Source organism: Cebidichthys violaceus, unplaced genomic scaffold, assembly GCF_023349555.1.
Source record: "Cebidichthys violaceus isolate CVI_PGR_0920_01 unplaced genomic scaffold, fCebVio1.0.p SCAF_15, whole genome shotgun sequence".
Lineage (NCBI taxonomy): Eukaryota > Metazoa > Chordata > Actinopteri > Perciformes > Stichaeidae > Cebidichthys > Cebidichthys violaceus.
The window spans coordinates 9,714,509-9,731,325 of record NW_027176318.1 but is presented as its reverse complement, the minus strand read 5'-3'; the positions used below and the strand labels follow the sequence as shown (position 1 = coordinate 9,731,325).

At 41.7% G+C, this 16,817-nt stretch overlaps 4 protein-coding genes across 13 annotated transcripts in view; 3 read left to right on the top strand and 1 right to left on the bottom strand.

The window, feature by feature from the left end:
• Positions 1-1,951, top strand: part of si:ch211-285f17.1 (sickle tail protein homolog) — a 76,983-nt gene extending 75,032 nt beyond the window's left edge. For all 10 annotated transcript variants that reach the window (XM_068709897.1, XM_068709900.1, XM_068709899.1 and 7 more), the window contains one exon: positions 281-1,951. In XM_068709897.1, coding sequence (XP_068565998.1) covers positions 281-820 — 540 coding nt within the window. In that variant the 3' untranslated portion in view covers positions 821-1,951. The remainder of the gene's footprint in view (positions 1-280) is intronic.
• A 173-nt stretch (positions 1,952-2,124) lies between these two features.
• On the top strand, positions 2,125-3,983 carry si:dkey-96n2.3 (uracil nucleotide/cysteinyl leukotriene receptor). The gene is made up of 2 exons (XM_068709502.1): positions 2,125-2,211; positions 2,995-3,983. The coding sequence occupies exon 2, from the start codon at positions 3,017-3,019 to the stop codon at positions 3,929-3,931; it is 915 nt and encodes a 304-aa protein (XP_068565603.1). The 5' UTR covers positions 2,125-2,211; positions 2,995-3,016; the 3' UTR covers positions 3,932-3,983.
• Positions 3,984-4,743: 760 nt separating this feature from the next.
• On the top strand, positions 4,744-13,432 carry nphp3 (nephronophthisis 3). The gene is made up of 27 exons (XM_068709893.1): positions 4,744-5,293; positions 5,400-5,525; positions 5,615-5,765; positions 5,854-6,006; positions 6,285-6,418; positions 6,590-6,750; positions 6,850-7,006; positions 7,144-7,218; positions 7,346-7,519; positions 7,626-7,729; positions 8,022-8,136; positions 8,243-8,386; positions 8,493-8,590; positions 8,722-8,824; positions 8,953-9,035; positions 9,283-9,418; positions 9,572-9,736; positions 9,859-9,953; positions 10,033-10,155; positions 10,237-10,426; positions 10,566-10,807; positions 10,893-10,968; positions 11,054-11,181; positions 11,306-11,546; positions 11,658-11,783; positions 11,953-12,068; positions 12,171-13,432. Exons 1-27 carry the CDS (start codon positions 4,970-4,972, stop codon positions 12,337-12,339), a joined length of 3,909 nt encoding a protein of 1,302 aa, XP_068565994.1. The 5' UTR covers positions 4,744-4,969; the 3' UTR covers positions 12,340-13,432.
• Positions 13,433-13,447: 15 nt separating this feature from the next.
• uba5 (ubiquitin-like modifier activating enzyme 5) lies at positions 13,448-16,653 on the bottom strand. Its single transcript, XM_068709892.1, has 12 exons — positions 16,350-16,653; positions 16,155-16,200; positions 15,809-15,898; positions 15,578-15,687; positions 15,400-15,486; positions 15,227-15,311; positions 15,003-15,107; positions 14,790-14,917; positions 14,572-14,707; positions 14,363-14,441; positions 14,149-14,255; positions 13,448-13,956 (listed from the first exon to the last, which is right to left on the bottom strand). The coding sequence occupies exons 1-12, from the start codon at positions 16,511-16,513 to the stop codon at positions 13,879-13,881; spliced, it is 1,215 nt and encodes a 404-aa protein (XP_068565993.1). The 5' UTR covers positions 16,514-16,653; the 3' UTR covers positions 13,448-13,878.
• Positions 16,654-16,817: the final 164 nt, after the last annotated feature.

Below are 16,817 nucleotides of genomic sequence, written 5' to 3'. Positions count from 1 at the left end.
TGCCATCGCACGGTCTAACCTTTGCAGTGTTCCATTTCTTGATAACATGTCTCTCAGTCCTATGTGTCTCACTCTTCATTTAACCTAGTAAAAACAGACCTGTTTATGTTTTGGTATTCATAGTTGTGTCTCAGTGATGTTCATGTTTGTGTAGTCTTAGAGCGTTTCTATGTGTATAACTTGTAGTTTTTTTTTTAACATCGTCTTGCCTTTTATATGTATTATTTGACCAGATTTATTTTTTGACAACCAGTATCTGTTTTGGCATCTCTGTTTGCAGGCTAACGGAAGTGCTAAAAGAGTGGGAGGGGATCATAAAACTACTTCCCCTACTATACCCACCTCTAAAATCCCTGCTTTTTATCCTAGCTCTACTAAAGGCAGCTCCCAGTCTGTGCAAAACTCAGATGCAACTAATCCCATTAACCCTTCCTCTTCTTCCTCCTCCTCCTCTGTAATAAAATCCAACATCCTGTCCTCTCACGCTCCTCGTTCCGGTTCCCAACCCTCCTCCCACATCCCCTCCCTGTCTAACGGATCCCTCAAACTCCCCACACCCCCACAGCACACAGGTAAAGCTCTCTCGTTCTCCTCGCAGACTCAGAATGGTCGAGTGCACTCCTCCTCCTCCTCTTCATTCTCCTCCTCTTCCTCATCCTCCTCCTCCTCCCCCTCCCCTCTGTCGCCCACTCCTTTGGGCCCAGGTGGAAAGAGCATCCGCACCATACACACCCCCAGCTTCACCAGCTACAGGTCCCACAACGGCAGCAGCGGCAAATCCTGCATCCCAACAGCCACAGCAGCAAAGGACACCACTTAGCCCCATTACGGCCCCTCTGGCTTTACCGCACAGCAGGTAGAGCTGGTCATGTTTCATTTTGTATTGTTTTGGTTTGCTGTTTTTTTCTGTTTCTGTAAAAGTATTAAGTGATGCACTCCCCCACTTCATGTTTTATTTGACACTGGCATTCTCACACCAATGCTTCTATCTCCTTTGAATTGCAATTTCCATTTTTGAAAAAATATTTACTTGGATTCTGATTCTTTCTTGGAGGTGTACCACATATTTTATAATGGAACTAAAAAAATGTTTAGTTTCACCACTTTGTAGATGAAAGTGGAAGGCTCTCGTGGTGGTGAAAATCTATTTTTCTTGCTGTAGCTATGAATAGGGAATATAGAGTTGATGTACAATCACGAAGCACCGTGTAAAAAATGTGTTTTATTTTTCAAACCAGAGATTGAATAACCATAGTATATTTAATCTTCTATATTTCTTATGTTGTCAGACATTCAACACAGCCCTTGTAAATGCCTTTTATGAGTGTATACATAATGTATACAGACACGTTAAAGTTGAACTCATTATTAACTTCTGTTTTCTAAGACTATTTTCTCATTTTTCACCCATATGAACTGCCAATTTATTTTACAGATTTGTAAAGCTGGTATCATAAGTAATACAAGTTTTCATTTTAGTGTGCCTATTTGCCAAAGTTGTTGTACAATGACTCACTTCAGGCCTAACCCAGTCACAAGATTTAGGGGAATTTACATGCACTCTCTTGGTGTGATGGCTGAAGTGTTGACCTCAGTGTTTGTACTGGTGGTCTTGGTTTGTTAAGTTAACATGTATTGTTGTCTAAATGTAAACTGTACTAAAAACAAAGTAAATCAGTTCTACCACATGTACATAGATGCTTCTACTAAGAAAATAAGTAGTTTTGTTAACATACCAAAGTTTATTTGTATGCATGCCTTTCAAATACTTTAGGAGAGTGGTGTAAAAAAAGAATTATGTTTGCACAAATAGATTTTGTAAATATCTGGTTTTCTCTCATTTTTGTAAAGCTTTAAATCATACTATTAAGGAGCAATGTGGTAAAGACAAAAACTGTGTTGGAGTAGCAAAAATAAAGACTTGCATGCTTGTAATGCATTGAGCTTTTGAGTTTTGTTTCTGGCTTCCTGTTGAATTCCGGTTTGCTTGAGTCTATTTTGTGTGCGTGTGTGTGTGCGTGCGTGCGTGCGCGCGTGCGTGCGTGCGCGCGCGTGCGTGGGTGTATAGTTATTTTAAAAAAAAAACAGAGCCATACTCTAGTTCTCACTTCCACTTCACCTGGCTCTTCTCACAGTAGTGCTTTTCCACTGCTAGTCAATATATAGAGGAATTCTGCATTTTTCTGAATTATGTATCTCGACAATTAAAAGGTAAGAATATGATATCATCAATAACATTAATGATTATTGACAGTACTACATGTGTGGGCTTGATGCCCTAAATTTACTTATACAATCTTGCTCTGATTACATGATTAAATAGTAAAGGACAGAGATGGTGCTTAACTACAAATCATGTTAAAGCGCGTAGCACCCTTTTGTAAGTTTTAGCATTTAAACTACCTGAAACATTATTTTGTTTTATTAACTGCCGCAAAGCACTTGTACCAAATATTGTTTCTTCTTCTTTTAAATCAAATTTTCAAACCATTAGCTAAGGTGCCAATATGTTAATTTACATTGGTATACATAGTGATACTTCTTGCACTGGATCATGTATTTTGCAGTTCATCACATCAAGGTAAGTTAAGAGGAAATACAACTACCAGATATTGTTTGCCATAAAATAAAATAAAAAATGTTTTCTCATTATTTTATCTTTATATAAAATAAGGAAATGTTTTTAAATCTTAAACTATCTGATAAACACTTTTTTTTCTCATCAGTTTGAAGTTGTTAATCTGTAACTGCAGTGAGCTGATTAAAAAAGTTAGTGTTTGTTCTGCAAACAGTTCCTAGTTAGTTCCTCTTTCTAATAAGCCTCATTTACACATGATTTTGAATGTGGGTTTATATTTTGTCACATGAAAATCATCTTTTTGTCACATGCATTTTGCATTCTTAGTTTTGTTATGATATCACAATGTATGATTTAGTGAATCACTTGACAAAGGCTGTCATCATAACAGGTTATTTGTGTCTATGCTGCAACAGGCTGATCCTCTCCACAACAACAATGAACATCTCAGAGGAGGAGATACAGGGCTTCTATGGCAGTGACTCCCACCAAGAGAACATTCTATTTTCTACATTTTACATCCTGATTTTCATCATGGCCGTGCCTGGGAATGCCTTGGCGCTGTGGTCCTTCTTTCGCCAAGAGAGCACGTCTCCATTTAAGGTCTTCCTGAGGCACCTGTCTGTAGCGGACATCTCTTACATTCTCATGTTACCCATGCGTATAGTTTACCACCTGTCCAACGGCCACTGGCCTTTCGGACATGTCCTCTGTCAACTAGCAGGCTTCCTCTTTTACCTCAACATGTACTGCAGCCTTTACTTGATGAGTTTCATCAGCCTGGACAGATTTCTGGCTGTGGTTTTACCCATAAAATCACAGTCCGTAAGAAAGGCTATGTATGCAAAGATTGCTGTTGGCATACTTTGGGTGACAGTTATTGTATCTATGAGTCCTATACTTTTCTCTAAAAAGAATGTGACCAACAACTCAACTGGCATCTGCAACAAGCTGTACTTAGAAAAGACATCTCCCACGGCTTTAGTTTCCACTATTGTGGCATTCGTTATTCCCCTCACCACCATAGTGGTTTGCTACATACTGATTCTGCTGAAGCTAAGAGCAATCAAGCAACAGGATGAACGGCCAGTGAAGGACAAAGCTATAAGAATGATCATCCTCATTGTGATGAACTTCCTGTTTGCATTTGTGCCCTACCATGTGAACAGGATAATCTACATTGAAAGCCACAGTCATGATCATATGACTGCAGCAAGGCACGAGTCACTGGGTATAGCCAATCGGTTCACGTCTGCACTGACCTGCGTTAGTGGTGTACTGGATCCTGTGATGTATTTCTTCCTGAACCGTTCATACAGGGACAAAATGCTTCAGCTGTTCTGTAAAAGATGAAGGTGATCAATAAGCAACAAATATTTTGTAGACAATAAATAGTTTAAGACAATCTGTCCTCTTTTTGTATCATTTCTAGAGAGGTGTTCAGACATGAATGCGTGTTTGAATGGCCACTGGTGTTAAACATAGACTGAAGAGCCTTAGTAGGTGAAAGAGCTCCTTTGGTTGGTCTGTAGGACACTTGATAATTTACCAGCAAAACATTTTTGTGTAATTGGATGTAAGATTTATCTTGATTTGTTATGGTAACCTAAATATTAATGATACAAAAATGAACTGCCACTTTACAGTCCTTATATAAGACATATGTGTTACAGTGACACATTTTCGTTGTAATTTTAGATCACTTTTTGAGGAAGTTAAATAAATGATCAGTGACCACATCTTGTCAGCAACTCGTACCAGACATAGTGGCACAAGTTAAAGTCTACCCGGTTATTTTTAGTCAAGGTTATCACACTTTATTTTCAAACATATTTTATGCAGTACAACTTACATCTAAGCCTAAGATACTTAGTACAGACCCACGCCCTTACAAAATAGTTCTGCAGGACAATTCACTGCCCATAACACATTTGACCTCAATAAGTACATTTTTACTTTAAAAAAAATACATGACTACAATTTGCAAAAACTATTGCTATTACTATTATAGCATAATAATTGTCGTAATACAGTCTGACAGATGGGCTTTGTACAGTTATCGTACTCCAAGTACTTAAGAAAATTGACTTTTACCTAGTTTGACTCCTGCGAGCACCCGTATTATGACTTGTTACCAAGGTAGCCAGGAAGAAGCTGTGTAGGGAGCGGACCGTGAGCGTATTCTTCTGTTTGTTTAACGTAGCTTCATATGTTTTCACCAACAGTTGGTGTTTTAGTCAATATTCTGTCGAAGCTCAATATGTAGATAAATGTTGGTCTTATTCTATTAGTCTTTAAACAAATGAATGCCGTGACCAGCGCGTTGGACAGATGTTTCGTTAGCTATAGCTAACTAAAGTTACGTACAACTGTCTTTAAAAGGCTGCCACCATGGGCACCGCATCCTCTTTGGTCAGTCCAGGAGAGGTAATTGAGGATGGATATGGGGGTGAAGGAGGGGAAGCCTGTGAGATCCCAGTGGAGGTCAAGCCCAAAGCCCGACTCCTGCGCAGTTCCTTTCGCAGAGGACCTCGGGTGATTGGAGCTAGTTTCAAATCCACAGGTTCTGTGGATCTAGAGTATGCTGCTGAGTATGAACGACTCCGTAAAGAGTATGAAATCTTTCGTGTCAGCAAGAATAACGAGATCTCGTCCATGCAAAAGAAGGAGGCCAAGCTGGATGAGGAGAACAAGAGGCTGAGAGCTGAGCTACAGGTGACATGAAATAACAGGAGACTACTGAGATTCAGATCAAAGCACAAGCTTACAGGCTACAACATTTCACGGTTTTAACATTTCTTATGATGATGTTCATGTTCAGGCTCTGCAGAAGACCTACCAGAAGATCCTTAGAGAAAAAGAGAGTGCTCTTGAGGCAAAGTATCAAGCTATGGAGAGAGCTGCCACCTTTGAACATGATCGTGACAAAGTAAAACGACAGTTCAAGGTAAACCAAACCACGTGTTACTGAGGAGCATACTTTTCCGGTAATCATGATTGCAATGCTAACCAATTGGCTAAATAAATCACCACCAGATTTTCCGGGAGACAAAAGAAAAGGAAATTCAGGATCTCCTGCGGGCCAAGAGGGACTTGGAGGCCAAACTGCAACAGTTGCAGGCTCAGGGCATCCAGGTCTATGACCCAAATGATTCCGACTCAGATGACAACCAAACCACTGTTACTGGTACGATTCAGAAATCTACAATTCATGAATCCATCCTTCCAGTAATCTTCCAACGCCTTTGTATTATTTATTCCCTGTATGTCTTCAGCTGCAGGGACACAGTGTGAGTACTGGTCTGGTGGTGTGCTTGGAAGTGAGCCCTCCATGGGGAGCATGATGCAGTTGCAACAGACCTTTCGAGGACCGGAATTTGCCCACAGTCTGATAGATGTGGAGGGACCCTTTGCAAATGTGAGCAGAGGTAAGTACACTTCAAAAGTCTGTCGAAAGAAGGGAGGCATTATGACGTGGGTTTTAGGAAACACGGAGGTAATCAAGTATCTTCACCCCATGGCCATAGTGGCTACTATGACGCTGGAGATTCTACCTTTAGAGAAATTGATCCCTACATACATTACCTACTTATTCACAACTTTTTAATGGGCGTATAGTTATGTTTACATACGGATAGCTTTGGAAGTATGCATTCACTTATCTCCTAATGTTTGTATCGCAACTTTCCTTTCGCGTTTGTGTCAGATGACTGGGACGCTGCAGTGGCCAGTCTGCTTCAGGTCTCACCTCATGTTCCCCAGGCCTTGTGGAGCAACACAGTGCGCTGCTACCTAATCTTTACCCAGGAGACCAAAGCTGAGCTTGACATCTTCATTAAGGTTGGTTTAATGGGCACTGTGGACAAACTATGAATATTGTGTTATCATTGATTATTATGTTGTGGCATTAATAGGGCCGTTTCTCGGACTTGGCTTTAAGTAACACAGGAACAGGCTTCAGGAAATGACTTTTGTTGTCTGGTAAATCTTTTCCTTGTGTTTTCATTACAGAAACATTCACCTGTGTTACGCAGAATGTGTGAAGGTCTAGGCCATTTCTACCTGAACGTCTGCTTCCCAGAGGAGAATGCTGCCTCATACGCTGTGGAGCGCAAGCAGGAGATTGAAAGGAGCTCTGTCTGTGTGCTTCTTGTCAAATCTACTGTCACTAGGTACAGTAAGTCCTCTACCTATCCCCACTAGGATATCCCCCATGTATTTAAGACTGTACTTGTATTAAATGGTCTTACAATATTCATGCGTGTGTGTAGCTCTGTGGTGGAGGATTGTGATGAGGCGTTTGTGAAGAATCCAGATGGCCATCCACTGGTGCTCTACCTCAGGACTGAAGAAGATCACAATTTGACTGGACCCACAAGGCAACTGCTAGAAAGGATCAATGCTGCAGACAAGGCTGCTAAAGTCAAGGTTTGTGTGCGCCACATATTTATTAAATTAAAGCAGAAATTGTTTGTTTATTGCATTTTAAAGTTCACATTCTGTATTTTCCCGGTTGCTAGATGCCACACATTGCTTGCGCTTACATGTTTTGAACATTAACCCAGGTGGTGGATCATAGTGGTTCTGCAGAGGAGGGGGCTGACCTCATTTATTTGCAACTGGAGAAAGTCATCAAACAGGTACGGACTATCAGCAACATCAGCCTTTACATCGATACAATTGCAAGTTGGGTGTGCATGGTGATATATGTTCATTCCTCCCGTCCGTGTCAGCGTTTGAACTTCCACTTCTACTCTCACTATGTAGGAGTTGCTGGGACTTGAAGCAGTAGATGTTGATTCTACGGACTCTGGGATAGAGGAGGGTCGTGAGGAGGACTCAGGAGATGTGCTGTGGGACCTGCATGATGAGCAGGAACAGATTGAGTCCTACCAGCAGGCCTGTAGCAGCAGCACCACCTCCCAGTTAGGCTTCCAGAAGGTAGAACAGATGTTCCCCTCTTTTTGTAGATCTCTCAATCTTGTCTTCCAGTCTAATACTGTCTGTAATCACTGTAAGTCTGTGTTGTACCTGGTGTCCTTCTCAGTATATAGATCGTTTAAATGACATGATAGCTGCTCCACCTCCCACCCCACCTCTGCTGGTGTCTGGTGGTCCAGGCTCAGGAAAGTCTCTCCTGCTCTCCAAATGGTGAGAACTTATTCATTCAGTTTAGTGTAATATTTTCAAACTAGTGGGTGACCATTGCAGTTTAAAGGTTTTTTTGTATGCTTTTGAGGTGTGTCGAGTAGTTCTCCTAATTTAACACTTTTAGGCCCGAGGACAAAATAATTCTATCATTATGTTTATCTTTCATTATCTTCTTAAGAACTTAATAAGACCCACTCTGTGAAAGGTGTTGCTTATAATATGCTGTGAGTTCTTTTTAATGGTGTGACTTTCTGTGAGGTTCGTCTAATCTTCGTTCTTTAATCCTTGTCAGGATCGAGCAGCAGCAGAAGCAGTCCCCCAACACCTTGTTCCTCTATCATTTTGTTGGCCGCCCGCTTTCCACAAGCTCAGAGCCGGTTCTCATTATTAAACGCCTCACAGTCAAAGTAAGAGCTCTCTCTCAGTGGCTCCTCTAAAGACTAGACCTCCAGTGAAGACAGTCAGTCTTGCTGAATAACTATGGGAATGGGTTTTCTGTCCGTTGTCACGTAGCTGCTGCAGCACTTCTGGTCCATTTCCGGCTTGTCGATGGAGCCCAGTAAGATCTTAGAGGAGTTTCCCCGCTGGCTTGAAAGACTATCAGCACGCCATCAAGGAAACATTATCATCATCATCGACTCCATTGACCAAATACAGGTACACTCCAGATTAGACGATCACTGTTTTGTTTCACCTTGAGAATAATTCCTTTTTTTCCAGAATAGCTCTTCTAACACTATACTGTTTTTCTACTTTTTTTCAGCAAGCAGAAAGACACATGAAGTGGCTAATTGACCCTCTCCCTGTCAATGTCCGGGTGGTGGTGTCTGTCAAAGTTGAGACTTGTCCTCAAGCTTGGAGGTGAAACCCACAGTTTGATTTCTAAACATATGTTGTAGTGCTATTTATTTATTTTCCATGCAGTGGTATATGGTTCTAAATATGCTCCTGTAGTATTTGCCATTTGTAATTCAGTGACCATGCCTTATTAGGTTATGGCCCACACTCCACTTAGACCCGCTGAGTCCCAGGGAGGTCAGGAGCATTGTCAATGCAGAGTGCCAGAGCCTGGATCTCAAACTGACCAAGGACCAGGTCAGTTATCATCCCACCATCCCCCCTTTTTTTTAAAAAGTCTGGAGAGACATTTGGATTTGTTAGCAGCGATACCTTTTTTTTTTTTGGGAGAATGCCACACTTCAATGTTGTATCTTTTGTTCCAGGAGAAGAAGCTAGAAAGGCATTGTCGCTCTGCATCGACCTGCAATGCGTTGTATGTCACACTACTGGCAAGAATGATCATCAGGTTAGTCACCTCTGGTTTCACGATTCTAAATGTATCGACCATCACACAATCATTCTGATACAAAATTAGTTAGTGCTCACTTAACTATGTGTTTCATTGCAATGATTGCACATCTTTATATAATGGTAGGGTTTTCTGTGACTCGCTTCAGAGAACTTTGGTTGAGTAAATCTAAGTCTGACGTGGATGTCTGAATGCGTGGCTAAGTTTGTTTTAAACATTTCCATGTTTTGTTGCTGCCCAGCAGTATATCAGGTTGGTCACCGGAGAAGGGCCTGGAGCAGTGTCTACAGTGTCAGGACACCATGTCGCTCTACCGTCTGGCTCTCAAGATGACTCTGAACTCCCTCAACACAGACAGAGAGCGACACATTATGACAGAGGTGACCTGCAAAACTACTTTGTCGCCATGTTATATTGTGTTTTCGTGGTACCGGTCACGTTTAGTTTTGATCAGCTTCACATGAACAATCTGGATTTTCTTTCTCTATGTAGCAAAAATAATATGTGCTTGTTTTTTTTGTGTCTCTCCTTAGATTCTGTGCCTTATATGTGCCAGCCATAATGGAGTGAGTGAGTCAGAGGTGCTAGACCTTTTCCCAGAACTGGAGTTGCCTGTCCTGTCCACTCTGCTTTACCGTCTGAACAGACTCTGCATTGTAACCCTCCGCTGTGGGCTCATCAGGTTTCAACACCTGCAGGTAGCTGGGCTTCGGCCAGTAGAATATTTAGCACAAAGTCATTCAAAATACAAAAAATGCATAAAAAAACAACTGTAAAATTCTTTTTGAAGTTTTTGTCTGTAAGTGTGTTTGTCTTCCAGGCTTGGGAAGCTGTAAGGTTGGAGTTCCTGGGTGGAGGAAGCAGCTCGGCTGCTTACAGAGAGAAACTCATACAGTACTTCAGTCAACAACTCAGGTAGAGTAGTCATCGTCTCCTCATACAACACAACGCACCTTCTTCTGTCAGTGCAACTCACGTCATTGTGTATGTGTAGCCAGGACCGCGTTACGTGGCGCGTCGCAGACGAGCTGCCCTGGCTGTTCCAGCAACAGGAGGATAGGACTAAATTACAGCTCAGCCTCCTGAACCTGTTTGTTTCGCAAAACCTCTACAAGCGGTAAGAAGCATGCCTGCACACAAGCTGATCTAGGACATTTATTTAGGTACGGTCTGGACGGCATGTGTTTTCTTTTTCTAGGGGTCATTTCTCTGAGCTGCTAGCCTATTGGCAATACGTGGGCAAAGACAAAAGCTCCATGGCCACTGAGTACTTTGACTCCCTGAAACACTATGAGAAGAACTGTGAGAGCGAAGACAGCATGACCAAGCTGGCAAACCTGTATGAGACCTTGGGACGGTTCCTCAAAGACCTGGGCCTCCCTAGCCAGGTAGTGTACATGCTTGCAATATTATATATGTATATATAGAGTATTAGCTTTGAAATCACACAAAAAAACATATTTTTTTTCTTGTTTTCTGTTCAGAAAGTGCAATTGCACATGTATTTGATTCTTTCTGTTTTTGTAGGCAGTAGCACCTTTACAAAGGTCCCTTGAGATTAGGGAGACAGCCTTGGACCCGGACCATCCCAGCGTAGCTTGCTCCCTGCACCAGCTGGCTGGGGTCTATGTTCAGTGGAAGAAGTATGGCAACGCTGAGCAGCTGTACAAGCAGGCCCTGGAGATCAGCGAGAATGCCTACGGAGCCGAGCACGCCAGCGTAGCACGAGAGCTGGAGTCCCTTGCCATGCTCTATCAGAAACTAAACAAGTAAATGGTTCTCTCTCGTTGTGGACACGCATGGTGTTGTTTATAATTTATCGTATAATAATAACAGAGGCCCTCTTGCAATCAGGTATGAACAAGCAGAGAAACTCAGGAAAAGGTCAGTGAAGATCCGTCAGAAGACTGCTCGCCAGAAAGGTCATATGGTAAGCATCACAGATACCCACATGCTTTATGCACTTATGCATCATTCATGATGTACATGCCTTTTTGTCAATTCCTCCCTTCCAGTACGGCTTCACTTTGTTGAGACGCAGAGCCCTACAGCTGGAAGAGCTGACCCTGGGAAAAGAAACTGCAGACTCTGCCAAGACACTCAATGAACTGGGTGTCCTGTACTACCTCCAAAACAACATGGAGTAAGGCATACATGTTACAGCTGGAATGCACACGGACTTGTTTAGTTTTTTTTCTTTATTTGTCTTAATTTGTGCGTCCACAAACATCTGATATATCTGAAATCCCACTCTTTGCCCTCACCAGTGCAGCCAAGATATTCCTGACCCGCTCTCTGGAGATGCGTCAGCGTGTCCTCGGTCCGGATCACCCAGACTGTGCTCAGTCCCTCAACAACCTGGCTGCACTGCACACAGAGAGGAGGGAGTATGAGACGGCCGAGGACATGTACGAGAGGGCGCTGGACATCCGCAAGACGGCCTTGTCCCCAGACCACCCCTCGCTGGCATACACGCTCAAACACCTGGCCATGCTCTATAAACGCAGAGTGAGACACACGTTGACAATGAAACGTTAATATTTGAACAGCTCATTCTTGTGCTTGTCGTTGTCTGAAAATCTGATTTCTGAGATGTGTGTGTGTGTGTGCGTCGTACAGGGGAAGCTGGAAAAGGCGATGCCGCTGTATGAGCTGTCTCTGGAAATCAGGGAAAAAAGTTTTGGGCCCAAACACCCCAGTGTGGCCACAGCGCTGGTCAACCTGGCTGTGATCTACTGCCAACTCGTGAGAATGTCCATTATACTTCATTCAGTCTGTTCCACATATTCCCGAGTTTCTTAAGAGCTATTCGCACATATTTGGTTTTATTTTAACGACTGTAACGAGCGTTTGTGGCTTACATTTTTTTTTGTAGAGGGCAAAGCTGAGTGTATATTTGTTTTGTCTTCGGCAGAAGAAGCACAGCGAAGCCTTGCCTCTTTATGAACGAGCGCTCAAAGTGTACGAGGATAGTTTGGGGCGCTCGCACCCACGGGTCGGAGAGACCCTAAAAAACTTGGCCGTGCTGAGGTACGGTACTTGAGGTTGCGTTCAACATTCGGCTAATCAGAAGTTTAATCATGAATGTTCAAATATTTGTTCTTTCTTGCCTTTTATTCCGTTTGTAAATAGCTACGAAGAGGGCGACTTCGAGAAGGCAGCAGAGCTTTACAAACGTGCGATGGAGATAAAGGAGGCGGAGCCGTCATTGGTGTGCGGTAACGCTCCGTCCCGCCACTCCTCCAGTGGGGACACGTTCAGTCTGAGGGGACCGGCTCCCCTCCCACATGTCCAGAGGTGACTCTGTTCAGCCACTTATTGCCACAGAACAATACAGGCTGTTGGCATTTCTAACTACCAGAGAATAACAGAAACGTTCTGATCATTACACTGTGATTACTGTCTAGATGGAGGTTTTAGGGTTTGTACCTGCCAGTATAATTATGCGATCTGTTTTAATGAATCTGTGAAACCTGTGTATTTACCACAAGTATTTTTTTTTTACATTTCCTACATAATCATGTGTAAAGATCTTCAGTTATATACCACTACTTCTTATGGAACTCAAGTTTACATTTATCACTGATTCAGACACTTTGTTCCTATTTCCATGACTCACTGTCTTTACCAGCAAATTAGCTGCACGGACTAATTTGCTGGCATGGAATGCTTGATGAGGGTTTGGCATGTCATAACCCATAAAACATAATAACCAGACTTTCCAATGCACAGCAGATTATACCCTATGCACTTTTTCAAAACTTTTTTTTGTATGAAGAAAATACAATTATTTTTATGTTTGCGTCTTCTAAATATTTACAATACAACTTATTGTTGCCATGATGTCTTACCAAAGACCTCACACAGATTTGTTGCCAAGTTTACATTCCTGATGTTCTGAGAGATTTTAGAGCGCTAATGTGGCTAAAATTAAACGTGCGTATTGTGAAAAATGTGTATATTTATATGTTTAGATACCATTTATGTTTACATTATATGTTTACCTACTAGTATAGAGTATAAAATCCCAAAAGAGAAAATGTAGAACCAAAGATAAGCGTCCAAAAACAAGCCGAGACCATGTCTGAGAAGAGATTACCTCCGGTGAAGATTTCATGCTGTTTATGCAGAACTAGATGTCTGTGTATTTATTCATTAACAAGGATTGTAAGGGATTGGCCAAAACCAAGATCGTGCCATATGTTAAAAGTACAATGGAGTAATGATGTTGTTTGACTGAATGTATGTGAATCCCAAAGGGAAACAGTAACACATTAATGTAACTTAAGTTTTTTAATATATTTGTGTATTAATCTAATGTTATTATATGTAAAAGCTGCAAAAATCACATCCAATATATCAAGAAGATTGTATTGCAACTAATAAATACTTAATTGAGACAACTTAAACATGTTTTAAATGTTTTAATCTGTTGCAGCAGATGAGTGAATGACACACACATTAAAAAGGTAGGCAGAAAACGTATTCACGAATCAAAACCGTAGAAAATACACATTGTGACGATGTTAATGCACTACAGTGGTATTATCTTAGGTTTATATACATTTCATTAGAGACTGTGCTAAACACCTTCCTAGTATGTCAGCAAATTATAAATTTGACTGGACTGGTTTAGCTTTTTTTTTTTCTGTGTTGTGTGAAATGTCATCAGAAGCACTTTTCATGCATTTCCGTTCTTTAGCCGTTACAACTCTGTAATTGTTTATTTGACATTAATTGGCTTTTTTTATGAGGATGCTTGTTGTCAAAAAAAACCACCAATGGAATAGACGCATGAGAAACGGCATGTCTTCTCTGAGTAGCATCTTCAGATTGTTGCCTACAACTTCCTCATCTGAGCCATCAAGTCTTCTAGGCTCTGTTCAGTCTCCCCCACCGTCTCCCCACTTCCTGTATCCTGGTCCAAACAAGAGAAAACAATACTGTCAGAATGTAGTTGAGGTCATCTGTCACACTGAATAGTTAATTTTCTTTACAATTAAAAATGTTAAAACGTATGCTGTATTTGTCAGAGAAAACGGTCAGTAATAATCTCACGTATTGTAAATGAATGAACATGAAAAACTATCAGTTAAGCCCAAATACTAACCTCAACCGGAATGGTGTAAGCCACAGTAATGCCTTCTGGGAGGTCAGGCGCAGCGCCTGAAGCAGCCTGTAACTCTGCGTCAGTCACTTCTGATACTAGTTCAATACCTGCACGGTACAATTGTGTGTGTGTGTGTGTTAATACACATAAGACAATATACTGTATTGTACAAAGATCTGACACTGTTAGCTTGGATACTTTGTTGCATGCTCACCCCAGTCATTGTCCTCGTGTACGACCTCCTCCTCCTCTTCCTGTACAGCTTCAACCTTTGGGCGCTCCGCTTCTTTCCTCTGAAGTGAAGCGTTCATACAAGATAGACACGGCTTAGCTTTCCCAACTGGTGCAGCACGGTAAATGAAAAGAGCTTTTTTGGCAGATATTACATCGCAACACTTGAAAACAAAATCAGCAAACACGCACCTGGTGCTCTTCCTGTTGTCTCCTGCAGTAGCGGTCATTACACTGGGGGTTGGGTTTCATGGCCATGGTGGGGAAGAAGTCCTGCATGGCGTTGTAGCCTAGATAATAACTGACGGTTCCAAACTTCAACAGAAGCCTGAAAGACAACGATATTTAACTTTACAGACAGTCCTTCCACCTTTTAGCTTTCACACTGCCCATAAATAATGACATCTTACTTGAGAACATTTTGCACCAGGAGGCCTGCGACCACGCCCATTGTTGTCGGTAAGCTGGCAGCACACACACCGTCCCTTTTTAGGGTCTTCTCATCTATGTTCGCTGCCACCACCAGAGGAGGAGCGCACTATCAAAAGGATAGAACACTGTATTACAATGTAACTATTACAATTGTTGTGTAAAAAAAAGAAGCTGTTTGTGCGTGGACATACAGCGAAGCATGCCGTCTCTCCAGGAATGATGAGCTGGATGTGTCCTGACACGGCGTTCTCACTGACACCAGACTCCATCCAGATCTGACCGAGTTCATTACAGGCCTGTGACAAAACATGACAAGATGAATACAATCTGCAAGGGTAACATGTACAAAGCGCAGTGTTTAAGATGTAATCGCAGCTCCGTTTTCTTTTTTTATTGTGACTTGTGTTGCACTTACTGTATTGATAGCCATTCTGGCCTCATAGTTGTCCACACAGCTCAGGATCAAATCCACCGGCTTCCCTTCTTCCAGCCCTCCATAACTGAGCAGACACAGAATAATCTGTTGTGAAGGTTTGTACCACTAAAAGGCATAGCAAAACTAGAAACTGGAGAGAAGGAAACACTCACCTGATGCGCTCCATAAAATGTGTAAAATTGTCCATTGTGGTGATATTGTAGTTGTGGGTTTCGAACGACACATCTGGGTTGATGTTCCTGTTGGGTAAATCGAGTAGCATGTAAGCAAAAACAAACTTAAGGTCTCTATTTTAGGGGTGGGATTTGATTCATTTAAACAATGGTATACCTGAGTGTGTGTTCTGCAGCTTCCACTTTACTGAGGCCTGCCTGGTGAGGCTGGAAGAACAGTCTGTTCATATTGGCCAACTCTACTTTATCGTAGTCAAAGAGGAGCAACTGTGATGGCGCAAGCATAGACAAGATTAGGGAGGGGGGAGGGGGCACAGGCAGACGATCTACTGGACAAGATGGACAGGTATAAGGGAATGTAGAGGAAATAAGAAAAGGTTTGTATTACCTTACCAATGCCACATCTAGTGAGCATTTCAGCTGTCACACTGCCAACTCCCCCAACACCAACCACAGCGACGGTGAATGTCCGGATTTTCTGTCAGGATATTGCAAGATGATTATTTTATTATTGTTAATATCACAGGTCACATGGTCCTTACAAAGACTTAACCTTAAGAATAATGTCTGTTCTTCCATAGTTTTACCTGATAATGTACTGTATGTTAGGGCTATAGCAGCAAAAACAAACTGCAGTGAATAAAGAGCACTACTTATATATATATATATATATATATATATATATATATATATATATATATATATATATATATATATATATATATATATCATACCTCATAATCGTCCACGATGCCCATTCTCTTTAAAGCCATTAGACGACTGCAATGACAACACAGTTGAGGTTAGCTTGTGGTCTATGAAGTACCACCATATGGGATGAGTGAGTCATAAGGCGTAGCCTCTTAGCGCTAAGATCAGCCCGGACACATTCTGACAAAAAAACTAAAATGTATAAAATACAAACTCACCTGTATGGGTTGGAATCCACAACCTCGGCGCTCATTTTGTCAATCTTCGGTCTGTGGAGTTCCTGGCTTTGAGCATCATCCACGGCACACTGCTTCTGCTTACACTTTATCAATTCATTTTCCAACTCTCTCACCCGCAGCTTCAGCTCCTCGACTGTCGCCATCAGGAAAACAAATAGCTCTATAAACAATGCCAACGAAATATAGGTAATATTGTAAATAACAATAATGCAAAATGGTCAAACTAGACGGCTAAATCGGTACGGAAAGTACACGTCTTCAGAACTCACATCAGCTGTCAGACAGTGTGTTCCCGTAAATAACGTCCGTGTAGAAAACGAGTAACGTTGCGAATACCTCAAATTATTTCAACATTATTCGTTGATTATTTCAACGGTTTACGAGGATATGGACTGACTGTTAAATTATTTATATCCATTGGGTTTTTAAAACTACTTAATATCTGTA

Bases quoted from the DNA above. Each gene is read 5' to 3' on its own strand.
- si:dkey-96n2.3 (XM_068709502.1), top strand. From the start codon at position 3,017: ATGAACATCTCAGAGGAGGAGATACAGGGCTTCTATGGCAGTGACTCC.
- nphp3 (XM_068709893.1), top strand. From the start codon at position 4,970: ATGGGCACCGCATCCTCTTTGGTCAGTCCAGGAGAGGTAATTGAGGAT. The intron at 7,007-7,143 runs GTTTGTGTGCGC...ACATTAACCCAG, and splicing joins ACAAGGCTGCTAAAGTCAAG to GTGGTGGATCATAGTGGTTC. The intron at 10,427-10,565 runs GTAGTGTACATG...CTGTTTTTGTAG, and splicing joins ACCTGGGCCTCCCTAGCCAG to GCAGTAGCACCTTTACAAAG.
- uba5 (XM_068709892.1), bottom strand. From the start codon at position 16,513: ATGGCGACAGTCGAGGAGCTGAAGCTGCGGGTGAGAGAGTTGGAAAAT. The intron at 14,256-14,362 runs GTGAGCATGCAA...TGTACCGTGCAG, and splicing joins ACACGAGGACAATGACTGGG to GTATTGAACTAGTATCAGAA. The intron at 13,957-14,148 runs GTTAGTATTTGG...TGTTTGGACCAG, and splicing joins CTTACACCATTCCGGTTGAG to GATACAGGAAGTGGGGAGAC.